This window comes from Acipenser ruthenus, chromosome 6, assembly GCF_902713425.1.
Source record: "Acipenser ruthenus chromosome 6, fAciRut3.2 maternal haplotype, whole genome shotgun sequence".
NCBI classification, from domain to species: domain Eukaryota; kingdom Metazoa; phylum Chordata; class Actinopteri; order Acipenseriformes; family Acipenseridae; genus Acipenser; species Acipenser ruthenus.
The window spans coordinates 53,287,324-53,310,612 of record NC_081194.1 but is presented as its reverse complement, the minus strand read 5'-3'; the positions used below and the strand labels follow the sequence as shown (position 1 = coordinate 53,310,612).

General features: G+C 35.9%; 1 protein-coding gene across 8 annotated transcripts; it reads right to left on the bottom strand.

Moving 5' to 3' along the window:
* Nucleotides 1-240: 240 nt before the first annotated feature.
* Nucleotides 241-23,271, bottom strand: LOC117411133 (serine/threonine-protein phosphatase 4 regulatory subunit 3). 8 transcript variants are annotated; one of them, XM_059025493.1, is made up of 16 exons: nt 22,760-23,271; nt 21,845-21,900; nt 21,252-21,350; nt 15,349-15,972; nt 14,884-14,961; nt 13,023-13,139; nt 12,697-12,813; nt 11,026-11,157; nt 10,830-10,932; nt 10,318-10,359; nt 9,736-9,894; nt 5,540-5,709; nt 4,806-4,945; nt 3,659-3,816; nt 2,020-2,219; nt 241-1,721 (listed from the first exon to the last, which is right to left on the bottom strand). In XM_059025493.1, exons 1-16 carry the CDS (start codon nt 22,899-22,901, stop codon nt 1,626-1,628), a joined length of 2,433 nt encoding a protein of 810 aa, XP_058881476.1. In that variant the 5' UTR covers nt 22,902-23,271; the 3' UTR covers nt 241-1,625. The 8 variants fall into 8 exon arrangements, with proteins under 8 accessions (XP_058881476.1, XP_033874204.3, XP_033874202.3 ...); XM_034018313.3 differs by having other exon boundaries at nt 241-1,724; nt 22,760-23,270; XM_034018311.3 differs by having other exon boundaries at nt 241-1,724; nt 3,659-3,843; nt 22,760-23,269.
* Nucleotides 23,272-23,289: the final 18 nt, after the last annotated feature.

Sequence of the window (23,289 nt, the reverse complement as noted above, 5' to 3'; positions counted from 1 at the left end):
GCAAACTGGACTGCTTTACCTAGTGTAGTACCAGATATGTTTTCCAATTAAAATACAAGATTGCTCACAAGTTTTTAAAAACTGCACCTTTAAGACCTATTTAGCAAACATAAGTGGAAAATAGGTATGAAATATGAAATGTATTGTTAGCTACAACCAATTTAATGTACATCAAATAATTCTTAACTTACAAAAAAAAAACTGGTTGGACCATAAGGAAAAATATGCAATACAATAAAAAAAGACAAAAGTTATTTAATTATAGGGTCACATTTAATTTCTGAAATTTGCATCAGATTATTTTTTTTTTTATCAAATGTATACAAATGGTGTAAAATGGTAACAGTGGTAGTTTATTCATCCATACAAAATAAACATGTTTGTTTTGTGGAAAAACAAAAAATACACTATCTACAGACACCCCATCTTTTCTTAAATCCATACAGTTACCTACAAGGCTTCCCAAATGGGGTGTACAAGTTTAGGTGGAAACTTACATTTTCTTTAGCAATAGCAAAAAACTAACAAGTTTAACAACCAGTGTTAAACTGATAACACTTAATTGTAGCATCATTTCAACTATGCAATTTACTTGTATAGGACTGGCTGTCTGAGCCTTTAAAAAAAACCACACACAACACAACATGTTGAGTTGTTAAAAATCACCTCTGCAAATAAAAACCATAGAATTTAGGATGAACTATAAAACAAAAAGCAGAGTCTGGGGCTTTGTCAGCAAGATGTTTGGCATTTACAGATTACGTTGCTAATATAAAAGGGGGACAGTACTGTCAACTGGATTTAACTTTAGGCCCAACTATGAATTTCTTAAACCCCACGTTCCATCCCTGCTTAACCTTTGTTGTACTTGGGGATTACACATTTCAATTCCCTGACGTCTTAATCAAAATTAGTGTTGCCCTACAAAAGATAACACTTAACACAAGTAAATGACTCTACCCATGATAAACAATATAGCTGCAACAGATTAACTATAAACATCCTCTATTTGGCCATAAAACTTACGGTTACTGTAAATTAAAAAAACACACATAAAACAACCTTAGCCAGTCTGCTTTCCCAAAATCATGGTGTAATTAAAGAAGTGGTCCCACCTTTTGCTAAATGACATTGGCAGGTATCATTGCTCCCTTTAAAAAAAGAATAAAAAAACATGGATGAACACGCTGTACAGTACTTTTAATAAAATTATGAATACAAGATTCCTTACTGACATTTCAGTTCAAGTTTGTTTCCTGAAAGGAAAACCATTTTAAATGTCCGAGTCCTGCTCCCTTGGACCAAAGTTTCCCCAAGTCCTCCCCCAAACCTTCTGTAAGGTTTAGCCAATCAAGCTCTCATTACTAACCTGCTAGTCCTGCCAGCATGATTGGCAGACAATTGTTCCCCATAAATTGCAAGAGATTCAGTTCCTGGGAAGTGTTTTGTTCCTGCAGCAATACTAAACCCCTAGCTGAAACACTGGCACACTGTTTGCTACTCCTTGTGTCATCTTCTATACTGATGGTTGTGGTGGGGGGAGGAGAGGTTCCTCTTATTCAGTCAGCTGTGGAACAGTTGCACCATTGAACTCAAAACAGACTGACATTTTTTTACCAAGTCCTTTATGATCCAAGACGGGGCCGTTTTCTGGGGGATGCTTCCTCCTCCTCATCTTCCTCTTCATCATCTGGGTAATCCACAAGCCCAACTAAACCTGCCTGCTGATTATACAGGGCAAAAAACAACAAGATATCACAAATCAGCTGTGGAGTAAAGCATAACAATTTATAGGTTAGCACACATCTAGCTAAAACCTTAGAAATTATTTCAGAAGCTTGTGGTTAAAATGCAAACCAAGTAAAAATGTTTTATGAAAGTGATATTTTCTTGAAAGACCAACAACAATCCCATTTATTGTAGCCATTAGGTTCACAAAAAAACTAAGATTCCCTTAATACACCCAAGTGTACATTTGGCAATATAAAAATGTAATAATCCAGTTTAAACCCTGCTAACCTTTGTCATAACAGGAGCTGGTGAATTGGCAGTCTTTGAGGAAGAACTGTTAGTGCTGGCAGGCGAAGTTGGCGCTGCCGCAGATTTACTGTTGGTGCTGTTTGTTCCATTAGCTGCTCCGGCAGAATGAGAGAATGTAAACTTTAAGCTGCCACTTGAGGTCCTCTTTGGAAGGTTTTCTTTGTCCTCGCTTTCTTTAACTGCTACACAAGACAATATGTAATATTGAATCAACATCATCCTCAAAAGTGTAATTAAATTGTATCCATTTTTGGTTAGTACTTTGCAGTTGGAAATAGTAAAAGTAATTCTGGAGAATAACGTTTAAGTGTAACTCACAAGATCTATTCATAAGAATATTGGACATTAACAAAGAAACCTTAATCTACCTATACTAGTTTTACTGAATTTTGTGAAGAGAAAACTAGGGCTGAAACAAAGGGTACATTTTGACCTTCGGAGGTTCAGAATAACAGCAAAATATTTGAGTTTTCTATTTTTCTTAAAAATATTTCCCAACATAAAACCAATGTCACCTTACAATAATTGATTTTGAGTTTCAGTGTTCAAGGCAGAATACTGCATACATGAGATAACAGGTACATGTAATTCTACTTGTATTCACAATATCACCTCATTAACTTACTCCAACAGTTTATCATTCATTTTGATTGTCCTTTCGCTACAACGAACACCTCGACATAAACAAAAGGCTTGGATCCCAACAGGTTAGTTATAGAAAGGCTGTACTGTATTACGTAATCAAATCAAGATAAAATTGTTGCATGCGAGTGACATTTAAAACGTGCGACTTACAATATTCACACATTGTCAAACAGTTCCTGTTAACATTAGAACCGCCACGGCAGTTATTTTGACGGTTTGAGGTTTTCAAATTTAAAATTACTCTGCATGTCTGAAAGTTATATGGTTGTCCGTTTCCGACTTTTCGTAAATACATGTATTAAATACCCTGACAGCGTTTGTCAGTTATAATCCCGACCACCTAGAACCACCAAAGCAGTCATTTTGACTGCCTTTTACACTGTTTTTATTTTGAACGTAACCTACAATATTCTATTTTTTATATATACAAGCCTGTTGTTCTTGCTACTGGATCTGGCAGCCATCAATTCCTTCGTTTTATACAAAGAATGCACCAGGGAAAATATCAGTAGGACAGATTTCATCTTGAAGCTAAGCCACAGTGCTTCGGCAGAAACATTTCAATCAGAAAACTGCAAAGCAGCAGGCTGCTGCAACTTAACCTGGATTCAGTGCTGCACCGAGTGACACATGCAAACTTTTGTTTTAAATTAAATAATTTAATTGTTACAGTTTTGTATGTACATATACCTGTTTACACACTAGTTTCTTTTGAAATGTTTACTTTATTATTGTTTTTCATTTTTTGAAGTAATGCTTTATATGTGGCAAATTACAAATTAAACTCTTATGTTTAATTGTTAATTTAGGTACAGTATAATGGTGGTGGAGTGTTGAGGAAAAAAGGAAAAAACACACACAAAAAAAAAAACCAGAATGCCACCTGATGAACCTCTGAAGGTTTAAAACTACCTTTGAATCCCTGGCAAGCGAATGAACCTTTGAACACTGCCCTACAGAAAACGAAAAGTACCTTTTTTTGCTTCAATAAACTTCCCATAGTTGCCAGAGAAATCATCGTCAGCCTTTGACTTCTCTACAGGAGGTACAACAGCTTCACCTTCCTCTTCATCATCTTCATTAAACCACATTTCTTCGTCGTCTTCCAAAACCCTTGAATCTCTGCGGTATCTGTTATTACGCAGTATAGAGGGTACACTATGAATAAAGATTCAAAAGACCTTTGTTACAAGAGACGTAAAGAATGTACCTTGTGGGATACAATCCATACATAGGAATATAAACCACTACATTACATGGAACCAGGTCAACATAGAGAGCATGCAATACATTGTTTGTTTAATCATTGTCTGCAACACTTTCATTTCCCAAATTTGACATTGAATAGGCAAAATGATAATTGGGTGTCAGTAGCGTAATAAAGTGAGTCATTATGAGGTACATTATACATAGGGCTTCTGAAAAATACAATTAATAAAACCCGAAAAACAGAAGTTCTAATTATACACATGCTACAATTCAAATACGGACAAGAAATTTTGAAGATAGCATTCATTAGCCCAACCAATTAGAAGCCTGACCTAAATCCTTATACCTCAACTCAAAGGAATAACCATACCAAGTTATCACAACTTATTACCCATTCAATTAAATGGCTACCAATTGTGCACAGTACTATATAATGACCTATGGAAAGTTCCTTAAATTGCCAAGTGTCTTGAAAATCAGGTTGCACCCTAGAGAAGTAATTTTGCTTCAGTCAAATTAAACCTGCTGAATGTTACATTAACATACTGAATTACATACTGCTTTGTAGCTTTCCCACATAAGTAACAAAACTGACAAATGGAAAAATGTGACATTGCAAAATCATTTTGTAGTTTCTTTGATTACATGTTAATTAAAATCTGTCTAATATATCTATATACACACACACTATATATATATATTATATATATATATATATATATATATATATATATATATATATATATATATATATATATATATATATATACACACACACACACACACCCCTATCTATCTAGAGAGAGATCTCTTTTTTTAATGTCTCAATCCTAAAATTCTGTATGTCACAATTTGACATGTACATATGACTCACATTTATCCCCATTGCTAGATGGTATATATACACTGACCTATTCAGTCTTTGATTCTGTCTGTCCTTCTCCTGCTCATATCTAGTATTCAGTCCTTTAAATGTCTGAACATATTCAATAGATTCAAGCATTTTGTAGAAGTTGTCAATTATGTGTGCAGTGAGTAACTTAATATCCTCCTGTTCGAAAAAACAAACATGAAGACCTTGAATTAGTAATCAACATATTACACAATTATAATTCATGTGAACCTCAGCACCAGAAGTAGAGGACTACAACAGAAAAAATAGTTCATGTATAAATCTGTCCTTGTTAATGTTAGTTATTAGTTATTCTAGACTGCAGCAAAAGAAATAGGACTAGCGTAAAACAAAATATGCATCAAGGGGCAGGCCCTTTAGAGTCATGGTGCTCAAAAGGTAGCCTGGGGACCAGATGTATCCTGCAAATGACACACAATTATTAAAATCAAGATATGCATTAAACTGTAAATAACTTGCATGCATTAAACATAGATCAAATGCTGTACTTGTGGGTTATTCATCCTATTAGGTTTTCCTTAAATTGTTATTTAAAAAAGGCACAAACTTATTCACTGCATTTTACCAATAACATTCAAGTGTTTTCTTTTCAATGTATACACTGATTTAGTAGCATCTATAAAAATTAGACTCAAATGTGTGCTCTATTTTACTTTACTCTATGTATGTATTGTCTATAACCACTGCTCTTAATACAAAAGAATTGCTACAGGTCACATTAGAAATACTTACCACTTTGATAAATTCGAAGAGTTCAATAATTGCTGAATTCAGAAGATTATATCTTGTACCATTGTCCAATAAGGCATTTATGACTGGCTCAAATAAGTTTCCTTTGATGATATAGCGATTATAAAACTCATCTTTCAGGCCAATAATCCTCCTCATAAAACGCAGGGCACCTGTAAAACACAAATGCGCAATTAAAAAAAAAAAACCAAAAAACACACACATTCTAAAAATGTTCTAACCAGTAGTTCTAACGCAACTTTAGTCCCCTCATTCCAAGCACTGTATGCACCACTCCTTAAAGACAACTGGATCCTACTACAACCTGTTAATACAAGTTTAGAGCTATCAGTATCATCAAAAAGTAGACCATGACTACATCCACATGTACCCGTTAAGGGTGGCAACTTTAAACAAACTCTAAAGATGTCAAACATTTAAATGTCAGACGTTTAACCAATCACATGACACATTTCACCAAAACACACATGTATTTGTTAGTAATAGCGACGAGTCCGAATTTTCGCGCATTATAAATAAAATGGGTACTCGAATGCTTTGATCAAGTTTTGAATACAAAGTTTTGAAAACAAATTGAAAAAATGGTTCTAACACCGGATATAAGTAACGCGTGGAAATTTTTTTTTTTTTAAGTTTAAAACGAGACCACTGTGCAATGTAATCTCTGCAGCACTTTCTTCGCACATTTTTTCACAATATTCACCAGGGATCATAGGAATCTGTTTGCTGCGGAATAACACAGATTTTCTATGATAACACGGAAAAACGCAGATTTTTTTGTTTTACACTTGGGGAGGGGCAAAAAACATGCAAGGCTTTGTGTTTGTTTGATAACCAAATCAATACACGTATAACATCTAAACATTAACACCAGCATACCTGTCTAATGAAACTGCTTCCGGTATTCAAGTTCAGTTTACTTCAGTATTCAGAGCTGTTCAAAGATGTCAAACAATAAAAATAAAAAAAATAATCACCCCTAAAAGATCGGATCGAGTTTGGCAAGAACGAATTTCACATCGATGGTAATGTGCTGTTTTGTACTTCATGCAGCAAGGCTGTAGATTACACTTGTAGGCACAGCATTGTAGAACACATGGGAAACGTGAAACAAATTGTATGAAAGGAAACGTAAACAAGACGAGGCCGAAACAGCAGATGAACTAACATTGAATTTTTTTTTTTTTTTTTTTTTTTTTTTTTTTTTAAACGCAGGGAACTGTGTAATATCTGAAGTAAAAATAAAAGTATGTCTGTTTGTTTTATTGATTAATGGCACTGTTAAGCTTGTAACTTGCTTAGAATTTGAAAGTGTAACCATTTTTTTTCTATTTATTTATTTAGCAGACACATGTATTGTAAGCGACTTACACACGTTACAAATACAAGGTTACAGTTCAAGAATAATTAAAGTAATAAACTAAAATACAACAGAGACACAAGTGTAAGAACAATACATAGATACTTCCTGTGTTAACTGTTACCCAATAGCACTGTTTGTGTCTTATGATGTAGCAGGGAAAACTCATTTTAGCCCTTTTATTTTACTTGCGGAACAGCACGTATTTTTTTTTTTTATTGCGGAAAACTAGGATCCCTGTTTATCACAAACCAACGAGTTCAATGCTCAATCATCTAAAATTCAAGCACCAATCTGCTAATTTGGAAGAAAACACACAATGTGGGAAAAAAACCCAAACAAGCATTGCATCTTTTACAGGTGTACAGTGGTCAGGGATGCAATGCATCTCGGGCTGAAAAAAAACCACAGTATTAATTGCAAAAATTATTGCAAAGGATATGCTTCCAATCAGTTATATTGAAGGGGACAGGTTTTGAGAGCTTATTGAATGCATTAAACCGGAGTATACAGTTCCAGCATGTAAAACAATCATGGCTAGACTTAAAGATAAATGCAGATTGAGCTGCTGCTGCTGTTACGGCAAGTTAGCAAATGTGCAAAATTTGCCATTACGACAAATTCATGGACTGCACTGAAGTCTTATGGAAAGTGTCGTAAGTGCACTGTTTTTTGTAAAAGACAGAAGAACAAATGCATAGGAGAACAGAAGTTTACTAACTTACAGTGGCTTTCTTTACACCATGCTGTGTGTTTCAGAATCTTGGAAAACGCTATTAAAAGCCTGGCTCATATACACTTCTGTTGCAGATTAATGCAATAAGACAGGAGCAGACAGTTAAAAGCTGTGCAGCTTCACTATTTGCTGTATGGGACGCATTGTGTCGCAGCACTTTTGATTGTGCGAAGCGGTCGCAGCTGTTCTTATAAATACAATACTTTAAATACAAACGGCATTCGTGTAATTGGATACATTTAAAGTAGATGAGTTTGTACCTCTACACAAGAGGATTGAAAAAAACAAAAACAAAGTGGCGTCGTTGCTCCGTCTTCTCAAACAGAAAACCTAAAAGAGAGAACTTCAAACATTACTTGAGATGCGGGTATGTGACTGTGGGAGATATTCCCTGAATATGATATTAAATACATGAACGTGTATTAATGATATAACTGGACTAAATAATGAAACTGCTGCGTCTTAGGAAAAGAACAAACTGCTGTGTCGTAGGAAAAGAGCCCTTGGTTCCTGGCAGGAATACTTAACTGAAGATGACCAGGGCTAAGAGAGGGGCATCTGGACTGTGTGAGGCTGAAAGGACAGTAAAAACACCATAAAACTGCAATCACAAGCAGTCTGGTGCAAGGAAGACATAAAATATAGATGTCAACAAGTCCCAACTGCAACAAGCAGCCGTTGGACGAAAGGAAGCAGACAAAAGACAAATCTCAAAGATCTGCAAGTTGAAACGGCGAGGTACACAAGTGACCTCATGAAAGTAGCTACTCTGAGTGAAAAGACTAAGTATCCAAGCAAAACTAAACATTTGGCTAAACAAGGTGCTGTCACTCTGCTAAGCAAAGCTAAAACTCCGGGACTCTGCCTGAAAACGGACCCAAGAAGAGAAAGCAAACAAGTCACTACCACAAGCAACGAGACTGAGACACGGCTGGAGGACTGCCGTAGAACTTACAGCGACTGTCATCAGACAAACCAGTCTGGGTCTGCTGTACACCTAAAACCACAGTATCCAAAAAAATTGTGCCCTGCTACTTGCGTAGCTAAAAAGATTCAGCGAAGAGGACAGAGCAGACGGGCGCTGTTGTGGATCCTATACGGAGGACTGAAGACTTTGTTACAGCCGTTTGTTGATTCTACAGTCAAAAGCAATAGTCTTTATATTATTGGTTTTGGTGTACTACTTAAGTAGTACACCAACAATGGAGGTAATGCTGTTTCCCCACAGAAGACTGCTGCAGAGTCATGCAATAGAAATGATATCATTATTATTATTATTATTATTATTATTATTATATTTTATGTAGCTGACACTACAATATCCAGGAGCGACTTGCAAGTTCATGGAGTAGGATGTATCAGATGGCATTCTTACAGAATACTGCTATATGCATCTATAGCCTTTTATGTTTCCATTTAAATTCTTCATGAATAAAACTTTGTATCCGATAGTTTGTCTTTCAGTTTCATATGAAAGCTGTTTGACGTGTGCAGCAGTTCTAGGTAGTCAGAAAATGTAGCAGTTCTAGTGTTAAGTAACATACTATTCTAGTAACATTATATTATCCAAAAACGTGTTGAGTATGATTATAGGTTTATCTTCACTGAGACAACTTTAACTACAAACACTGTTTGATCGAAGAGAACAAATATAAAAAGGCTGAATTATTTGCACCAGTACATGGACTTCATCGCAATACATACTTAATTGACAAGTGTCTTTTTTTGTTTTTTTTACTTTGTAGCTTTTGTCAAGTCTTTGTGATGTTAAAATAATTTGCTTATTTAAGGTTTATTTGCTTAGAAAATACTAACAGGGCTGTCCACATACAATCACAATGCAACATAAAGTGCATGTGTATAAATAGTTTTAAGTATGACAATGCATAGTTTATATATTAATAATGTACCAAAATGCACATCCCTAGTACCTGTAGCTTATTGACAGACACGTTCCTCCACATACTCTGAAGCCGTTCTCTAGATATGTAAAAATGAAAGTATAACATACATAACGTAAACATACATAAGTTGAGAATACTTCTACCAAGCTATAAATCACAATTGGTTAACTGTACTTACATAAGGCCAAGAATGTGTGTTTTGAGTTCATCAGTACCAACACCCGTCTTAACAGATCTTTGTTCATGATGTAGTTTTTGATGTGGTATGTGTGATGTTCAACACAGAACGTAAGCAGTTCCAGAATTAAGGCCAGCAACTGAGCTGTCTGAAAGTTATCTAAAAAAAAAACAAGGAGACACAGTGCAACTAAAGTGAACATTTAAACTGGGGTTAAAACTAGTACAACTGGAAACATATTATCAACAATAAGCAAAAACTTTAAAATCCACAAACTAATGTGACCTCCCCCCCCCCCCACATTAAGCAACAAAAGTACTTACATTTTTGTAGGCAACACATTTATAAATTGGAATTGACATTTGTATCCTCCACTCTTTAGGTTTTCCATATGTATGATAAAAATGTATACTGTTGCGCTGGGCCAACACCACAGGAATGAATACTTTTGGGAGCCTCTTAACATAATGGTTTCCAAAAAAAGTTAAAAATAAAAGCAGAGATGAATCCTAATGCTTCTAACCAAGAGCTCAGGTTCTTCATTACAAAACAAGAATCTAATATGCAAAACCTAGCACTTACCAGGACAAACTGCACTAATCTTGTTGGATCCAACTACTGCATCTGACAAACAATCAAGTACAAGCCAGTAAAAATCTGAACTGTTGCCAAAAATTAATTAATAACCTTTACTGATTTCAATGGTTGCTAAAACATTAGTGGTGCAATTATTTAACATTGTTGGTAAAGATTATATAACGAATCAACAAACAAAACAACTCAGAATAAAAAACGAAAGCAAACAAAAACAAATCTGTACTGTAACATACAAACTGGATGATTATGTAAAAGCACTTCTATGTCTACAAATATTTGTGCACACATCTGTCTGAATATTGAGATTTGGACCATTACAGGTTCATGTTACACGCTCAATAATTGTTTTGGTTAAAATATATTTAAATACTCCCCAGTAGAAGTTTGATTGGTATAAACATTGAGTTAAACATTTAGAAGAACTGTAGCATTTTCACAAGTCAACCAATGTTAGATTACTCACATTCTATCCACTTAAGCAAGATTTAGACACTTACCTTTTCCTGTTTTTTCTGCTGCTGTGTTGGCCAGAAGAGGAGCAGTGAGTACCTGCATGCAATACTTGTAGAAAAAGCTGAGAAATTCAGTCTTTTCCGTTTTCTGTGAAAGAAGAAATTAACATGTGCCTAAGTTCAAATAGTTTGAAGATACCCAATATATTTAAAGAGTGTTTACCCTGTAAAGCTTTCTTACATTTGTTGGTGCCAACATGTTCTCAGGATCAATTAGAGTCCGAAGGAGCCCCAATAATTGAACAGCACCTCCAAGCTCTGGGTCAGCATCACATATCATTTGCTCAATGACCACATTTATAAGGAGAATGTCCTAGATGAAGAAAAGGAATGTGAATGACCTTGTGAAATACATTTTTCCTAATGGATACAATACCTATATCTGCTACCAAGAGGCATTACCGTGGTCACATGGTGTAAATTACACAACCATATTTTGTTATGCAAAACTAGTAGAAACATTGAACAGCTATGCACTAACTGTAAAAGACAGTCTGAAGTGAGTTACTGGACAACACTGGTAATAAAACAACTGAACAATAGACTAGAGCTGTGTGTTTCAAAGTGTGCAGGTCTGTAACTGATATGGTCAGAAGGTAAAACACTTGTCGGTATGTACTGCAATGAATACAGCTGTGTACTAAATATGAATGTGTGTATGACCTCAGAATCTTTAGTTGCTTGACATCAGTATGACTACCACATTAGGAGGTCAACGTCATTGTCGCCAACACATTTAGCACACCATGTTTATATAACCCAGCAATGTGATCTGTTCACTTTAGGGCTCCCATGTGCAAATAAATATTTTAATGCATTCCTGTTGGACTACTATAGCCCTATGATTTGGGGGATAGTGACAAAGAATGAATCTTGGTTATAAATCTCCCTCCTGACCTGTGAGGGGGCGCTGTGTAAAGGGAACAGAGTGCCCCAGTCTGGATGGTCTGACAATTCATTCCAAGGGAAAGGTGGAAGTCGGAAAGAGGGCGGAGCTACGGTACACCAAGTCATCGCCCCAGAAGGGAAGCAATGTGGCAACTGTAGATTGGAGGAGAAACGGTTGCAAACCAAGGGGGCGTGACTGAAGGTACAAATAGGGAACGTGGCTCTGTTCCTTTTGTTATGGTTAAGATCGAACAGAGAAAGGAGAACTGTAAAATAACCGTGAGTGTTTTGTTTGTTTGTTGTGACTAATTCTACTCATTTGTTCTTGTTAGACGGGCAACACGATCCGGTGCTGTCGCTTAAGGCCAGGACCAAACCCAGACAACACTTCACAACTGTGCACGAGTAAATTGTATTTCACCACTAGCACTTTAGCACTCAATCTGGACTTGTGATTGTGTGTGTGTGTGTGTGTCTGTGTGTTCTACTGTGTTTATTCTTTAGAACCGTATTTATTGTTTCAAGACTGCAACTCGTTTTGGAACAGTGCAATACACATTGCTGAGTATTGCCTGGGATTATTCTTTGTGGTCGCCAGACCATGATTATAAATAAACGTTTGTTTGGATTGTGAACTTTGTTGTCTGTCTTCTGTTTCGTAATCACATCACCTCTACACCTGCACACTGCAAACCACTTTGCCACAGGGACAGATTGTGTATATCATGTGAAATTCTAAAGGTGGTGCTATTAAAATCCATCAGTCGAGGACTGCAATGCGTGATAAATAAACTCATGTACAGACGATTTCTGCCAGATCACAGACAGTACACTATGTTCTCCTATGTATTACACAAGGTGGCACAAATGTATTTTATTTCCTATGCAGCAACTGAAGCAATGAAGGAAATAGATTTGTGCTTTCAGTTTTTTTTTTTTTTTTAAACAATTAAAGAGTACTTACATCATCACTCTGCTGAGCTTCCTGCATAACAAACTCCCGTACCATGGATGGACTAAACTCTACCAAATAAGAAAATATGTCTGTTGCTGCAGCCCTCACTTGCAAATCATCCATGCCCTGTGAAACATACAAAATATTTTTATACATTATTTTATTTAGTACACAAGCTGTAAATACATAATATGACATTGTCTATTGCAACTGACAGCTCATTTTAACCTGACATTAAAATGCATCCATGTCTGTCTGCATACTCCCCTACATACCAATAACGACATATTTTTCTCTCGCACACACAGGACAGAATTGATAGAAAAAGTACTAACCATTACTATTTCTAGAGCAGGAAGAATTCCCAAGTTAGCAAGAGTCTTGAAAAATGCATCTCTGTTCTGGGGTTGTAACGTTTGGGAAAATGCACAGAATTCTTTGAAAAAGTTAACCTGGTAGTAAATATAAAACAAACAATAGGATTATGTTGATAACGTATAGATTTAACAAATTACATAACTTTAGTACCAGTATAGTTCACATATTGCAAGATATTATTGTAGTGCTGTGTCAAACATTGCTAAATATTCTTTCAATTGAAATTAATTCTTTCATTTTGAAATAACAGGAAAAAAACATAATTCGTACATTACACTAAATATTAGGGGTGCACCAATAAGACTTTCTTGGCTGATACCGATAGCCAATGGTTATCTACCCATATCGTCCGATACTGATAGGATACAGATAATAGACAATGCAGGTAAACTACTAGAACAAGACATTGCTTACGACTAAGTCGCCCTGGATAAGGGCGTCTGCTAAGAAATAAATAATAAATAACATAGGGCCTATATTTAAATTTTAATAATTATAAATGTTAAACAATTAACAGATGTTGTTTAATTGTTGTATTCGACAAAAATGAACAGGTATGGTTTACTTGTTGCATTTACTTCAGAAAATGAATACACAGAATAAGATGGTATTATATATTGTGTGCTTGTCAGCAATTATACATTTGTTTTACAACAGTCACACAAAAATAATACCACTTAGCCACTTGCTGTCAAACATTGTGTATTATAACTTCGACCTATACTGTACAGTAAGAAAAAAAAATTAGCCTACGCAATGTCAACTACAATAACATTCGCTAAATTCAAATTCTCTGCAACCAATGCAGATTAAGATAAACAAACAAACAGAGCAAGATAAATTACAAAAGGTAATTCCCACTTAACATTTAGAGAGCCCACAACTCCTTGGAAGTTAAGGAGATTGTTGTCGTTGCTACTGTAGTCTTGGTTTAAAAAAAAAAAAAAAAAAAAGCTTTTCAGCTAAACTGTTTACGTTCAAGTATGATCAAGTGAGCTACGGAGGACCTGAGGTGATGCTAAGCTGCCAAAGAGAAAGAGACGGAGCAGAGACATCACAGAGGCAGTTTTGTAACTAACCGCACATTGATTCTGCAGTTAAACAATCATTTTCCTGGTTAATACTATTTTCTTACAAATAATAAATACCCCTATATTTATTACAGTTTTGTCAGCCTGAAACCAATTACAAAGCATTACTTAGGGTGAATGTTTGTCTGGTAACTATAGGCTACATCATGTACTCTAAACGAAGAAGAAAAATAATTATCAATGTTATTTAGGATTCTACCTTTTTTTTTTTTTTTTTTTTTTTTAAAAGCATCAGAATAATAATTTTACTCGCAATTCATCATTGGATTTAATGTAGCATCAAGTCTGTTCTGCACACAACTCGCTATCCTATTGTTTCCAGAAATTAAAAAAATCCAAACGCCGCTATTTTGAGACGTATTTACTGCATTTTGGTCACACGTTACGCAGCACTGGGAAAATTAGTCTTAGTGTTCTTGTGTCATTAGTAAGCGTGCCTGACCAAACATTACATTCTGTGCTGGAAGAAATTCAAGCAGGAATATCTGTGCCATGCCGAAAGGCTACCGATTTGTGCGCCCCTAAAAAATATGTATGGGAATAAAATAAACCTGGATACTCCATGAATGTCCGTTTCCTTTGTATGATACATCTAATACATTTATTTTTAAATTATGTTGAACAAATGTGTGTTTGTTCGAATATTCATCCCAGCACTAAGTACAATAAAACAAATTCTTACCGTTACAACAAAAAAGTTTTCCATTTCTAAAGAAAGTTTACTTACCAGTTCACGCCTCTTGTCATCATCAGTTGCTTCATCTGTTAGCTGTGCAAAGACTTCAGACAAGAATTTCTCATCTTCCTATTTGATAGTACAAACACATTGAGTTACACAAAGATTGTGTGTACACACACTTATGGTGGTTTATACATCATTTTGATCCAGTTACTATAGTGACCTAAACAATAACAAAATGGCAGCATTTGGACCTGGAAAAAGCCACCACACCCTTCCCAATAGCCCTTATCGGTGTCTACAATTATGGAACTTACTTTACAAACTGTACTCCACCTGTTTGAATCTCCAAAAAGTAATAAAATACGTATATATATATATATATATATATATTATTATTATTATTATTTATTTCTTAGCAGAAATCGCAATATATATATATATATATATATATATATATATATATATATATATATATATATATATATATATAAAAAAATTGTGTCAACTCACCTGCAACATGCTGACAATCTCAACCTTGTTAAAGAAAATAAAAGAGGTCAGCGTTGAAAGAAAATTCTCCTCAAAAACAGACGGAGTCGGCAAGATGATGTCCTGGATATACTGCACCCTATACGTTTGATGGATTTTCTGCCTCAGTTCAGAGTCTGTGATGGGTATTACCTCTTTAAACTTGGCAGTTTTGGTTAAGAACTCCCTGTGCTTTTTTGGCTGTACTAGGGAGGGGTCATACTCTAGACAACCCACAACGTCCATAATGCAGTCATCCGAGAACATTACCTCAAAGAGAGCTGCTTTGTTGAGGAACAAAACTCCTCTTATGATTTCATATAAATGGTGCAGGCCTTCAGTGTTCTCAAGGTCCTCGCAAACCTGGAAAAGCTGCAGCAGTTTCTTAATGTAGCCCTCATTCATTAAGGCCAGCGCAAGCTTTTCTCTGCGAATCGGAGAGGACAAAACAGACGTTACTAGATCAGCAATCTCTTCAAGTTTGTTAAGTTCACAAGGGGGGAGGTCAACCAGGTGACTTGTTTCAGGCATTTCTTCGAAACGCTCTTCCTCAGACTCGTCAATAAGTTCCTGCGTGATTTCAACTGCAGGATCCTTTCCTTGCACCTGAAAATGGAGAGTAAATGTTTTCAGAATCAATGCTTCATCAAAAAATGAAATGTCCTCAAAATCAACTTACACCAGACCAGTGAATATTGAAATTTGGCAAGAAAGTAGTGTTCTGCAATACCTCATTTAGGGAGCCTCGATACGATACCATGCACAGTATCATGATATTCGATACGATCACGATACTTTGGATCACATGTCCATTACATGTTAAATGGCTGCCAATTTTTTTTTTTTATTATTTTTGCAAGTGCGAAGTGCAGAAGAGACTAATACACAGTTAATGCTACAGCATGGTGGAATACTTGCTGTTTAAATATTTCCAGTTCCAGTTTATTTAAAACTCATGGTCACCGACTATAATATTAAAATAAAACTGTCTCTTCATTTTCATTTAAAACAGGAGGCTAGAAATTCTAAGTAGAAGGCAAGAGGAGTATGGAAGTCCTCCCCCAGCGTGGGTGCAGGTGGCAACGCCCCCCACCGAAAACAAATTTCAGCGTTTTACAGAGGTCTAAAACTGCATATCCTGGGCCTAAATATGTGCCTTAAAAAGGGAAGCAAAATTCAAAATAAGTGTATAACTTTGTTAATTTTGTTTTATGATTTTAGGCGTTGAGATTTAAAGAGCAAGTACAAGTTACTTGTGTCTATGAAAAGTAATTACAAAATTATTTATATTAGAATTTTAAAAACCACAAACTTGTCTTAGCACACAGTAAATTTAAAGGTAAGTAAAGTACACATATTTCATGTGTGTAACTTATGTTTTTTCAATGAGGATTGATAATAGAAAAGGTTTACCTTTGATTAGTAGCGGTTTTATTGAGCTGTGCTTCATGAAATTAGCCTTGAGGTAACATCTGACTATTTGTCTACATCTTGTTTTGTTGATGTGACGGTAGCAGAAGATACTTCCTGCTCCTGAATGTCACATGACACCATTGTAATGTATGGAGTGTGTGGGAGGTACTTTTTTTTGTCCAGTGGCCTAAACTCAGTGATCAGATGGGAAAAATAAACATTAGGAACCACGTGTTTTTTTTTTTTTGTTTGTTTTTTTAATCTAGTACCTGTGTGTGAAACTATTTTGATTAGTATTTTTAGGCTATATATTTTTTTCACCTCTCCCCATTTCTCTCTAGGATTTCACAGTAATGATTAGGGGGTCGGGTGATTTATACTGTGTTTTGAGAGAGAGAGAGAGAGAGAGAGAGAGAGAGAGAGAGAGAGAGAGAGAGAGAGAAATGACGGCTTTACAATTTATTTGTGTTTTTGAATTATCCTCTCACAACACACACTGCATTTGTACAAGGTATAATTTTATTATTGCATTTTTTTTTAAATTTATAATTTTTATTTGTACTGGGCAGTGGAGGTTTTATTTTGGTCAGTATGAGATTAAACTACACTCACCGGTTCACAGTGTTCCCAGATTGGTTTTTCCCCTCCTAAACATGGGCTACTATTTGTACGTAGATAATGTCTACACAGGAATCCCTCTGTTTAGGGCCTTGTACACATCCCAAACAATAGCTTGTGGCACAATAAAACCAAACAGAAAAGGGATTTCCTAGTCAATTGGAAGCCAAGAAACAGAGATGTGGCAAAATCAGGACTCTGCACTGTGAGGAACTGCTGGCAATGAAATATACAGATAAAGATGTGTACCTCCTCACCACCATCCACGATGAGGCAACAATAGGTACAGGCATGCACACAAACAAGCCGAAGTGGACTACAATAAAAACATGGGAGGCATGGATAAGTCGGACCAGATGCTGGAGTCGTACAATGCTACTTGGAAGACCATGGCATGGTACAAGAAGTTTTGCATGTACATGGTCCAGATTTCTTTGTACAACAGCCATGTAGTGTACAGTACGGCTCCAGAGAATCGGCTAACTTTTCTGGACTTTCAGACCTCTGCGATCTCAAGCCTCCTGTTTGATGCACAACAAATGCCAGAGACTGAAAGAGTGGAAACAGTAGCAAGACATAGTGACGACGTTCTATACGGATACTGCCACAGTCTGAGAAAAAAGCCAAGCCACAAAAAAGGTGCCATGTGTTTCCGCAAGGGCATGCGGAGGGATACACGGTACTACTGTCCCTGCTGTCCCTCTCAGCCAGGCCTCTGTTTGGAGGAGTGTTTTGAAAAATACCACACAGTACAGGAGTACTGGAAAGACTAAATAAACTCTGCTGTACGGTTACTGACTCAGGTACAGTATATGATTGTACAGTTCGGCCTTCATCACCAACATCGCTTATAAGCTCGAAATTGATTGGTCCATCGCGATTCACGGTGTCCATGGAAACATAAGCCTGGAAATGAAATGCCTTCAGAGAAGGAATGTTTTACTATAGCAGGGCTCTTCAATTTTAATTCACCCCTTCCAAAAAAAAGAAGGAAAGTGGCGATCAAGAAGAGGACTGTATCCCCTCAACATCATCAGTCTCTGCTGTGCCACAGGCTGCCGGTAAAGGGGATGCGGCAATTTCGTATGAGGAGAAACGGCAACGCAAATTCCAGGTTAAGTGGAACAGATGGTGGACATCAGGGGAAAGACTATATGAAAGTCTGAACTGATGCAATGTATATCTGTGACAAAGTGATGCTGTATATCACAATGAAATGTTCAATGTTTGTTGGCCTGGATAAAGGTGTCTGCTTGGTAAATAAATACTACATTTTAAGAAAATAGCAACCTAAATTTCACTCCGGGCAACCTGGATTTTTTTCTGGTTGCCCTGTAGGTCAACTGAAAAAAAAACTAAAAAAAAAAAAAAAGTTTCTGTAGAGCCCTGACTATAGCAATAGTAAAAAAAAAAATTAAAAAAAGGAAGGTTTCTCGACTTACATATATAATTAATTGTGGAAACTGCCACTATTTTACTGGAAGAAAACAAATATTTTGAATACTATTCAATGGAACATATGATTTTTTTTTCCTTTTTGAAATAACTATTTTAGGTGGCTCATCTGGCAAAGTAGACGGCAATTTAGCTGGCCGCTGGCTGGAAATGAGAAGGCTGAAAACTGGTAAGAAAGCGCAACACTTAATATAAAATACACCAACTTTCTTCATTTCTTACATATAAATAGAGAACTCTGGTGTTTTGGAAAACTTCAAATACTCCAATTACAAGGAATCTCTTAATTCTTATACATAACAAAATAACACAGAAATACATAACTTGAAGCAGACTTTTTATAACTATAACTTGGCAGCAGTGTGGAGTAGTGGTTAGGGCTCTGGACTCTTGACCGGAGGGTTGTGGGTTCAATCCCCAGTGGGGGACACTGCTGTTGTACCCTTGAGCAAGGTACTTTACCTAGATTGCTCCAGTAAAAACCCAACTGTATAAATGGGTAATTGTATGTAAAAATAATGTGATCTCTGTATAATGTGTATAATGTGAAATCTTGTAACAATTGTAAGTCGCCCTGGATAAGGGCGTCTGCTAAGAAATAAATAATAATAATAATAACTAGGCCAGATGTTTCAATGGAGAACTGTTTTTCTGTCATATTCAGAACTCGCTCACATTTGGTCACTGTCACAACTGTTGCATGAAACTGGGGTTCCCTTATTCTGCTGGTATTAATACAGCACCTATCTGCGCTTACAAGCATTTGTACTCAATCATTATTAGTTTATTTATTACCATCCTTCTCGCAGTTCAGTATATTAAAACAAGTGATAAATTGCATCCCCCCCACCCCACCCCACCCACTATCAGACCGACGTCATAGTGCATTCAAATACTGACACATGCTTTTAAAAGGGAGAGGCAGCATTTGAGTTACAGGCGCTAAATGTACCTAACCTTCCAAAAAATGGCTTACAATTTTTTTTTTTGCTGCATTTGCAACCATTTGCAGTCTGGAGCCCTATAAATACTACTAACAACAACAAATAAAAATGTGTTCTTGGAAACAAAGGGTTTTCAAAAGTTCTGAATCTGATCAAAAAGAAACAAAGAGTTATCTAAATGCACATTCTTTTTAAAATAATTATTCTTTTACATTGAGTTTTTTTCTTGAGGAACCGTTGTCATCTGGCTGAAATCCAAAATAGTTCCACCCCAAGCTTTTCTCCAGCATTCGCCATTACAGCTGTAGTAATTTAAGTTTTTCCAGAATGCGCAGGGTAGTTGGTTACTTCCACCAAAGCGGAAATGAATAAACTTGGTTCATGTTGTTTTTAAAGCACACAAGTACAGAGTTTGTTTTAAAAGCGGGGAGAAAAAAAAACACAGTATCCGTGGTAACCGTGATACTTCCGATATTTTTATTTTACCCTTATATTAGGCATGATCAGATTTTGGTATCATGATATACAATAGTATCGATATACTGTGGAACACTACAAGAATGTCTGAAAAAGAATACTCTTGGTGCATAAATATCACACAAGCAGCCAATAACAAGAACAAGCTTTAATAGCATCAATTAATTTGCATCGGATGCCAACAGCAAACTAGCCAGTGCTACACATAGACAGGTAGTGCTACTGGTGGTTTAAGGAACATGTTCAATGCAAAATAATAAATAATGACAGATTAAAATGGTAAGATAACCTTCTCCCACCCTAGCAAGTTAACAATATTAAAATAAACAAATGTACTTGCATACTTCCAATAAACTACAATATAATTTAGCAACAAATACAACTTAGATAAATGGATAGAGAAGAAAAAAACAGTACAGAGGACAGAAGATCAACTTAAACTTAGTACTCTTTTTGCGTCATACAGCTGTGGAGGGTGTGGACTGACACAGAATTGACATGATATATTGTTTAACAACCTATTTGTTAAATATGGATGTATAACTGCAATGAGAAAGTTCTGGGGATACCAAATATTGTCCTATTTAGTGAATGAAAGGCAAACATAAAACCATAAGATCTCTGCCTCCAGGAGTTTAAAAAAAAACAAATAATCAAATCATTGGAACTGTGTGTTTTTTTGGTTCAACAAAACAAAAAAAACATATATGTCATACTACGTCTAAATATGAGAATGAAGTACAGTAAACAGCAAGCATTTCATGTTCTGGTGTTTTTGAAACTGAATAATTTACTCCTGTGTCTTAGACAAAACTACTGAATAGAGGTACATGTCCCACTAGCTAGCTAATTTGTGTTTAAAAAAATATTTTGGCATTAAAAGATCACTACTGTATATGCAAATGAAAGCAACATTTTTGTACATGCACACACACAAAAACTTTCCTGCATTTTTTTACAAATAGATATTTACTATACCTGACAAATCTTCTCCCAGATTTCATCACATCCAGCCTTTTCTTGAAAACTCAAAGCCAAATCATAATTCTCAGCTTCAGACCAAACAATCAAGGTGTCCTGTAACAAAGTTTAATTAATGAATAAATGAATGAATGAATGAATAAATAAATAAATAAATAAATAAATAAATAAAAATAAAATAAACAGCAAATTCACCCAACACTGCATACAAACAGCAAGGATGATTATACAGAATATGGACTGATAGTTTTGCTTAAATATCACTTATTTTCTACAAGGATCATTTCAGGCTGTTTAAACTTGACTTACTGCTTTACTAAATGGTGTTTGGTATTGAAAGCAAATCAGTTTATGTATTTAGCTGGACTAAAAAATGGGCAATTGTGAACCACTAACTAGGAACAAACTCGGAAAGCATGTTAAAATGGCAACAGGGCAATTCCTGTTGATCAACAATATACATGATTCAGGTGTTTAAATGTAAAACGTAGGTGTTTATTCAAAGTGCTACAAAATGAATGTATTAAATGAAAACTGACTAAAAGTCCATTGTTTGGCAATGAACTACTTTTTGCATTAAAAGTACTTACTTGTTGCTTTTGATATGCTGTGTTAGGACTGATTTTGGACTCCAGAAGAAGAGAACCTAAAATGAAACCTTAAATTAAAACTTCAGATACAAATACCTGTGTAATCATTACACACTCAAAAATAAAGACGCCATAATAAAATAAGCAACTAATGTTTTTGTTTTAAACATACTGGGGCAAATCATGACGCTGGAGGTACTAGGTACTAGTAACTGGATTTAAATTTAAGTGCCACCGAACAGAAAGCAACAGGCCGACGTAGTGTTTACCACTAGTACAGTTTGCAACTCAAAACAGTGGGACATTACAAAACTGAACCCTTTACTTGCTCTTCTGAACCCGTTAATTTATATCCTATATAATAACCATTTTAATGCCACAGTGCCACAGCCGTTTGGTCTGCGCATTATATATATATATATATATATATATATATATATATATATATATATATATATATTGTGTGTGTGTGTAAAAGTTAAGCACGAAATTGCTGTTTGGTACTACTTTTAAATCCGTTATTAATTTATATTAATAATCAACAGAGACAATTCCCATGTGTGGTTTTCGGGTGTAAAAAAAACCCCACAGATGTCATTTCTACGTGGAGAAAATTGTGTTTATGCACTGAAGCATAGCTACTCATTTCCTTCGCAGGGAACACAAGTAAGATATCCAACTTAACAACTGCAATCAGCATTTGTCAAGGTTTTCCCTTGGCTGTTTAGTTTGTTAAAACCCAAGTGGCTTTTGGAAAGTACAAAAGCATTCTACTCGTATTATTATTATTTCGGTTTGAAAACGGTCACACCGTTCGACAGATTGTTTATTAGCTGTATTTTAATTAGTTTGGGGCCTAGACGAGTGTATGTTAAAATGTAAAACTCGTAAAACAAATAAACGCTGTACCCTTACCATCAGACTCTGCCCGGACTAATAAGGCCATTCCCTTTAGGCGCTCGATGTAGGTAGAGGAGACGTGCCCGGTGCCCCTGTCGTCCCATTGTCGGTCTTCATTCAACGTGTACACCTTCACACGCCGCCGCGTATCCGACATGATTGCTCCCTTTAACAGTGCTTTTCTTTGTATTTTAATTTTTAAACCAGCGATTTAAACTTTCAGCTTCAACCCGCATGTTCCAAACAAACTACTCAAACCACTCTGGTAGTTGTGAAAATAACTAGGGAAGTCAAGTGTATCTTTTAGTTTTAGGGAAAATAACTTCGTTTAAGCGTGAAAAAGCAGTAACTCTTCTCTATTTTCATTTAGACACATAAAAAACCGTCTCTGTGAAAACCTTCAACCTAGTACAACCTACCATCCGCCATCTTGTAACCCGATCTTGGGTCTTTTCTTTTCCTACGTCAATCAAAACGGAGGCCGCCGCGGGGTCTCCTTGCAGGGGCTACGGAAGCCGAGAGTGAAACTGAAGGAATGGGGAGCA

Excerpts from the sequence above, each read along its gene's own strand:
- LOC117411133 (XM_034018308.3), bottom strand. The coding sequence starts at position 22,901 with ATGTCGGATACGCGGCGGCGTGTGAAGGTGTACACGTTGAATGAAGAC. Across the intron at positions 12,814-13,022 it reads CTGCTCTAGAAATAGTAATG|GGCATGGATGATTTGCAAGT; the intron begins GTTAGTACTTTT and ends TATGTTTCACAG. Across the intron at positions 4,946-5,539 it reads TCTTCGAATTTATCAAAGTG|GAGGATATTAAGTTACTCAC; the intron begins GTAAGTATTTCT and ends TTTTTCGAACAG.